The sequence below is a fragment of the Manacus vitellinus genome, unplaced genomic scaffold, assembly GCF_001715985.3.
Source record: "Manacus vitellinus isolate BGI_N305 unplaced genomic scaffold, ASM171598v3 scaffold_41_pilon, whole genome shotgun sequence".
Taxonomy (NCBI): domain Eukaryota; kingdom Metazoa; phylum Chordata; class Aves; order Passeriformes; family Pipridae; genus Manacus; species Manacus vitellinus.
Window position 1 is genome coordinate 5,238,113 of NW_021940545.1, and position 7,922 is coordinate 5,246,034.

Consider the following 7,922-nt stretch of genomic DNA (forward strand, 5'->3'; position numbering starts at 1 on the left):
TACTTCTGCATTTGAAAGCCCAAGGAACATCCTTATTATGCTCCTTCACGTGCCCTGAACACAAGCACAACACTGCACCAAACATCTTGCAGCTCTTCACTCAGAAAGCAGCACCAGCACCTCCAAGACCTGGTGAATCTCCCCAGTTCTGCTCCAATTCTGCCTCACAGCACACTGGAGAACCCCTAAAAATGTTTGCTCTTTGTGTATTTACCTCTCAGTTTGGAAATAATAAGAGTAGAGGGTTGATGCTCAAGTGATGAAGACAATTCTGGTCCTAAAATCTAAGAGAGGTTTCATTTTTCATTACTGGTCTGTTTGCTGGGAGCAAACACCTGCACAGCTTCCACACTGCTTATGCAAATGTCAAAACAGTGCATTTGCTCTGCATCAAGAGACGTTTGGGGGAGGAAAATAAGAGAACACACAACAGGAGGCAAAATGAATGCTAAGTCTGCAAGGCAGGAAGAAAGAAGCTTCAAGAACAACAGGGAAAAAAGGGTCACAAAAAGTCAAGACAACGTAATCATTAAAGTCCTCTTCTCAAAACACTGCAGATTAACAGCCATAAACTTGCATGAAATCAAGAGAAAATCACATTTTTTACATATACAATATATATACACACACACATATATACACACTGACATGAGCCCATTCCCCATGAATACCAGATTCAGGTTATATTTGTTTGCTTTGCAGACTCCTGACAATCCTCCCACACTTGGAATATTTGAATTCATTAATTCTTACAAAAATTAGTGGTTTTCTTCCACTCCTAGCAAGGTGAGAAAATTTAAGTTTCTTCACCTCAAATTATTATATACATTTTAAATCTATAAGTCCAGTTATAGAAAAAATGAATGCAACTCAATTTCAGACATAACAAATAGCACTAAAGTGATCAGGTTCCATGAGCTCATCCAACCAGGAAAGTCTGACACTGGAAGTGCAGCATTTAACAAAATTCCCCAAACCCAAAAGGCACATTCTTTGTGCAAATCTCTTTTGGACTGGTACACAGCTCATATGCACTGACTGCTGTAACCTCCTTCTTTTCCATGACAAATGAAAGAACTGAGAAGGTTCCCATGCTCCTGACCAGGAAAAGGCTCTCTGGCATTACCCATTTAGGACAAAACAGCAACTGCTGCTTCCTGGGCTGACTGGAGGAGCAAAGGAAGATGCAGTGAGAGCAATCAGGATGTGATGCTGTTTTTATGCCTGTGTTTACAAGTCTCACCACAGTTCCTTCCCTGGTAAGCTGTTTACTCATAAATGGGACAATTAGCAATCCCCCAGGGACTCCCATCCCTGCTGTGAGAACACCAGCCCACACTGCAATCCTCTGTCTGACTTCACATCTGTCAATCTGCATTTCCCTCCCTCCCTTTACTCAATTAGTCGGAATACAAACCAACCAGGATGATAAACTCTCTGGAATTGTTTCTCTCTGCTTCTCTTTGGAACTGGAGGTGGGATTTTGGCTTTGGGACTGACACAGCCATCATTTACCCATCAGATGTTCCAGATTCGTGGCAGGCAGATCACAATACACACACACACAGAGGCAGCAACAATCCAGAAAGAAACTTTTCATTTCTTAATTCATTCTTCCACGCAGTGGGTAACAATTCAAACAGCATTAGCAATGCCTTCTGGAGACACTATCACAGGCTCTGCTTGGAGCTCAACATGACAGAATATGCTACACAGAGTTCAATATTAAACCAGAAACATGTGCCAGCACTTCTCCCCCCTCCAGTAATTCAAGCAAGCAGTTGCCAGGGCGTTAACCACATTCTCCCCAGGGCAATTATGTTCAGCCACTGGGTGGTTTTTACTCTTTTTTTCCACCTTTTTTTTTTTTTTTAATTCAGCATCTACTTCTATTCAGCATCTACTTCAAAATGCTGAAATGAGTTTAGAGTTACAAATGTATGCCTTGTATATCTCTGTCTGTCAGACCTGCTGCCAACAGCCACACAAATGTGTAAGGTTAACCTTCTCCAGAGCTTTATCCTAATCTTAAATCATCTCTTCTTTCCGTAATGCTGGATGAAGAAACACTTTTCCTACAGTGCAGCGCTCATTAAATTCAAATTTTTTTGTTCAAGAGAGCCTTATATTCAGATGCAACTGCAGTTTCTACCTCCACCTATCCTTTCCAGTAAGTGCTGTTCACCTTGAAGACGTCCCTTGATCTCAGCTCTGCCTTTGTACAAAAGGAAAGACGAGGTGACAAGTGATCTCCCTTAAATATGAAGCATCCAACCTATTTAGTTTCTACAAGGAATTTTTGGAACCATTTCTCTGCATTACCTAGGCTGGGAGTTCTCCTCATACATCCTCTCCTTCCCTTCCTTGAAGAGGCTGATGGTCTGCTTGGTTTTCTTCATCAGGTTCTCCATGAACACCCGGAAATACTCGTTCTCCCCCAGGGTCTCCATCTTGCCCTCGTAGCGGGACAGGATGGTCCTCAGGTGCTGGTAGGTGTCAGGCAGCAGGTCCAGGATGTAGGGTGGGCTGTTCTTCAGGGCCAGCTTGGGGTTCTGACACAAACGCACCACCTGTGCTCAGGGGAGAAAACACCCTTTTGAAATCAAGTGACCAGGAGCTCAAACACAGTTCAGCGTCAAAAGTCCGAAATGTTCGCTCTCAAACCGCGTTTCTTGGTCAAGTCCAGACAGAATCACAGAATCATTTGGGTTGGAAAAGGCCTCCAAGACCACCCAGGTCAACTTGTGACCCATCAGCCCCTTGTCCCCCAGCCCAGAGCACTGAGTGCCACGGCCAGTCCTTCCTTGGACACCTCCAGGGATGGGGACTCCAAACCTCCCTGGGCAGCCCCTTCCAGTGTTTGACAACTCTTTCCTTGAAGAAATTCCTCCTGATGTCCAACCTGACCCTCCCTTGGCACAAATTGAGCCTGTTTCCTCTCATCCTGTCCCTTGTTCTCTGGGAGCAGAGCCCAGTTTTCCCCTGGCTACAACCTCCTTTCAGGTAGTTTTAGAGGGTGATAAGGTCTCCCCTGAGCCTCCTTTTCTCCAGGCTATTTTCTCCAGACAGTCAGCCCAGCCACCATAAAAGACTCCAATTTCTGGACTGAAGAGCCTCTGGACTGATGAAACTCATGACAATAAATTTCTGTGGCAGGGGAGGATAAAGGAAGCCACTTCACCCCCTGTCACAGCCCAAATTTTCCATTGCCTAAACTGAGAGAATAATAGGGAGAGCTGATGGCAAAGCAGCAAACTGAAAAATTAAGCAGTGCAGTTTCAGTTATAAAAAGGGCTGAAATTAGAGTTGTGAGGTCAGTTTTAGATCAAGCTTATAAGAACCAGCAGCTGGGATAGTTTTAGTGGCTCACACTTCTATGTTCCGTGATTTACAGTAAACTTGGGAGGAAGCACAGCCCAAATTGTAGTTACAGTTTCCTATTCTTCGCTATAATGAATGTTAAACAGGTCTAAACTCAGGACACTGCCACGTATGAGGGAATTGCAGGTATCAAACAACACAAAACTGAAGTGCAGCAGACAGGAAAAGGCAAAAGAATAATTTAACATCCTTTTGCAGCACATCATTTCCACAAAACCTTGTGAAACCTTCAAGAGGAATTGAGCAGTTCCCTACAGTGGATATTTAAATACCTACTTCACTTAAACACTGATGGTAAACAGTCAGTTCTTCTGAAGCAGCGTTTTAGCATTTAACTGTGTGTGCAAAAAGCAACCTGGTGAAGTGACATCTCCAATTCTACCTGACTTGCAGCAGTGCCCCTAACAAGAGCTGACTGAGAAAGGTTCCATTTCAGCCCAGAGAAAGGCACACAGTGTACCAAAAGCTCCAACAGGAAAAAAAATCAAACTGCCATTGAAAAAAGCCTCTGCAAGAATACATGGGGGAAAAAACAAACCACCAAACTTTCCCCTCCATTTTGCAGAGGCTGCCAAGGATTAGGAGGTCTAGATAAGGAGATGGATGGCCAGACAGCTGACTGAGTCAATTGATGCTGATGCCTCAACTGCTGCTTCCTTGGAGCCTGTGAACATTGTACAATGAACCATATCAACAAATTGAGTCAACACATTTGTCCCCTGGAAAAAAAAAAAAAAGTAGTTTCACTCTGCAGCATGAATAGGTTCTAAATATGCTCCTCAGACACAGCTGAGTTGTGCTCTGGGGTAGCAAAACCTTTTTCTTCAGCAGAAATTGTTTATTCCACAGTGGGTTTAAAACCTTAACAAACACAGTCAGCTCTTAGGAGGAAGCCACATTAAGCAAGCAAACAAGTCAGAGTATGCACTTCCCTCAGCCATCTGAGAGAGCAGTTTGGCTGCTACCCTTTGAAAATACCCAGCTCTGGAAGCAGCAAACCCACTGCACTTCAGTCATGTAACGGGCTTTGATACCAATCAGAGCAGTTTCCCCACAGCAGAAGCAAGTTCTGCAAACTGCTCCTTCTCAGAGCCCCCAGCAAACACTTCCCGAGAAGTGACTCGCAGAGATCCCTCCAACAGTTAACAGAGAGGTCAAAACTGCTGCTATTTTATTATCAAATCAGCTTCTTTATTTACCAAGCAGAGCAGAATTAGCTAAGATAAGCAGCTGAACAATGCTGCACGACTGGGAACTGCTGCCTCTTGAGCAAACTTGGTGGTTTTATAACACAGCAGCACCAAAAGCAGTCGCGTTGTGCTTCTTTCTCTAAGTGTGCACTTGCAGCATCGTGACAGAGCCCAAAGGAATGTTCCCAGCCCTGGGAACAGCTGCCCCTCAGCAGCCACCCAGCCTTCCACAGGGACCAGCAACGTGGAAGGAAATGGAGCAAAAAGCAGCAAATATTTTCTACTAGGTGTGATGGCAGCAAAGAGAAGCAACCCCTGCTTTTAAATTATCAGCCCAACGCATCCAAGTTTGCCTGGCTTATGCTTTGTTCTCTCAGGAGCAAGCCTTTTTGGGTTTTTAGACGTGCCAATAAAGCACTGCAAGCTTAGCATTAACATTCTAAGAGGTGTAGCCTTTTCAAACCCTAAAATTGAAATTATCCGCTCAATTTTCCAAACTCGAGAGCAGAAAATAATCAAAAAAAAAACCAAACAGTTTCCCCAACTCAGTTTTGAAGAAAGAATCTTCAAAACAGGAGGAAAAACAATCAACAATCTCATCTAGGTCTTGGAGGCCTGGAATTGAATGTTTCCCTTCAAGAACCTGCAGTCCCAGGCCTGACAAGCATCCAGGTGCTGCTGTCCCAGGTAAGATTTTCCCTTCCACGCAGTTCTGAAAATTTGTTTTTCCCTTCTTTTAACAGCTGAATGACCGACTTTACTGAAATCACACCTCATTTCAGCTTAAGCCAACAGCAGAACAAAACCTACTCAAACATCTCTTATCTCCTGCTGAATTTGTGTCTGGCCTCTCTTCCACTTCCAGTGAAGGTGACCTGCAGTGGCACTTCTCTATAGCAGTTCTAGGAACTGAATGGCATCAGAAAGCTGTTTAGAGAAGCTTTATCTCAGAGTTCCTCTTCCTCCTCCGTGTATTCTGTCATTCCTCTGCTCCCTCCCTTCCACCTCATGACTAACCCACCTATTCCTCAAATTCCACCCACAGCAACCAACTCCAGTGGGCTGCACTTAATCACTGCTCTGCAGAGAAGTGCATAAATACCACCTCATTCAGCTGAAGGTGAACATCCACAGGGATGGAAAGGGCTATTTTATGTCCATGGGGCCACGTGGAGCTGTGGGAGGAATGGTTAGAGCTGAGAAAAAAAATCAGGACTTCAAATGAAAGAATCTGAAAGACATAAAATACGTCAGGCAGCTTATGGAGAACATTACAGGGGAAATATTTGGACAAGAATCAACTTGCATAGGAAATTCATCAGTCACATCCCAGAGCAGAGATGCACAAATGCTTTGACAACCCCAGCTAATTATGCAGGCTGACAAACGAGGCCGTGAGTGCAGTGTACACACACAGACACAGCACGCAGCTCTGCAAGGCACAAACATCATCTATTAAACATGCACACCAGGGGGGTTTTATATCTGCACCTGTAATTCCAGAAATCTAACCCATTTGCAACACCTTCCATTCACTTAGCCCTTCTCACCACGAGCTTTACTGGGAATTTGCTACCCCACTAAAAAGAGTTTGAATTCAGAGGTGTTCTCCTGAGCGTGCCTAAGTACAGCTGTGGTCTAACTGAAATCTGAAAGGCTTTCCACAGCCAAATCTTTCCTCCTGTACAAATCACACCGAACAACTAACTCTTTAAGACTTTAAGCCTCCATCTAAGGGCTTTTGGAGGCTGCCTACGAGTAAAACTGGAGTAAGTGCACGTTTAAAAGAGGTTTAACTTGTGACAAATACAGCAGCAGCCTTTTCTGTCAGTGGAGAGGGGACAACAACAACAACAAAGTTCTGAAGCCGTGAAATATCCCCCCCAAAATCCCACTGCCTTTCAAAATGCCAAGGCAATCAGCTGTTTTTTTTCAGGCCCACTTTTTCCTCTGAACAGGTTATGAGGTCAAAGACAGGTTGACATTCATACCCATATATTCTGTATATGAAGATGTGCATCCTCACAAGTTGCATGTGCAAGTTAGACCTCTTCAGGACCCTGTTTCCATGCTCAAACTCCCTTTCCCACATTAGCACTTGTGCTTGCCCTCAATGGCACTTTCTCAAAAGGCTTTTTTTCCTCATCCCAGTCTCACTGTAGGTGATCAAAGCTCATCACAGGCACAGCAAGGCACAACCATAAACCCTGCCTTTTGTGGAGCCAGCCAACACAAAGTGATCTCTTGGCATGAATATAATTTCATACAGCCTTTAAAGAAGTCATTTGCTCTGCCTGCTTTTAGCACTTACTGCAGGAGGCTCAGACACTGCATGGATAAACAATGCAGGGAGAAGAGAGGGAAAGGAGGAAATGCATAAGCCTGCAGGGCAACTGGATGAGGGATCCCATCAGCCCTGCCTGCTGGGAAGAAGGTGGCCAGGTGACACTCCTCAAGGACTGTGGGTGAGCCTTACTCTGAACCCAGTGCCATAAAACACACTGCAGTGTGTCAAGCCCAGCCTTGATCTCAGGGCTGCACAGCAACATCAGAGGATCAGCCAAAATCCTGCGAAAAATGTCACATTTTTGTTTCATGCCCACTTCTGTGCACCCACACTCACTCACTGGGCCATTCCCTGAGATCTCCCCAGGGTTTCCTAAAACACTGGATTTACCAGCACACCTAGCCAGGCCAGGGAACCAAATGCCACATCCCCTCACACCACCAGGCCAAAAGGTCTGGTGTCCTGCCCCCGGCAACAGCCACTTCCTGGCGTTTTAAAAGGAGGAGGAGGAGGGGAGAGGCTTAATGACCCCAGAGAGCTGTGCCCCTCCTAAAGGTGTGGGACTGGAAAGAAAGGCCTTTCCCATTCCCACACCACAAGTTGTTCGTTGTTTATGTTACATTTCGTGCTCCTTTTGTCTGTGTAACTATGTGTATTTATTGTAGAGGGTTTGTTTCATGTTTTGCTTCCCAGTTTTAAGGGAAAGGTTTTGCCCTGAGCTCAGCAACGTGTCCCTGTCCATTCAGAAAAGAACAGCCTGACCTGCCCCAAAGCAGGTGCTCAGCTCCACCACCCAGGCTCTGTCACAGGTCCAGGCTCACCTTCCAACCAGCAAATCCCGGGATTTCTCCCTTGTGCAGTTACACACAGGCAGGACCTGCTGCTGACACCACCTGCAGCTCCCCACCAGGTCCTACCCATTCCCAGCACCACCAGTGCCCAGCCCAGCACCTACAGGATTATCATGGGATACCCTGAGGTGGAAAAGACCCATGAGGAGCACCCAGTCCAACCCCTGGCCCTGCACAGGACACCCCAACAATCCCACCCTGTGCCTGAGATCG

General features: G+C 45.5%; 1 protein-coding gene across 1 annotated transcript in view; it reads right to left on the minus strand.

Moving 5' to 3' along the window:
* CBL (Cbl proto-oncogene) overlaps window positions 1-2,619 on the minus strand; it is a 25,288-nt gene extending 22,669 nt beyond the window's left edge. Inside the window, exon 1 of the mRNA XM_018078619.3 lies at window positions 2,323-2,619. Coding sequence (XP_017934108.3) covers window positions 2,323-2,450 — 128 coding nt within the window. The 5' untranslated portion in view covers window positions 2,451-2,619. The remainder of the gene's footprint in view (window positions 1-2,322) is intronic.
* Between the last annotated feature and the right edge of the window lie 5,303 nt (window positions 2,620-7,922).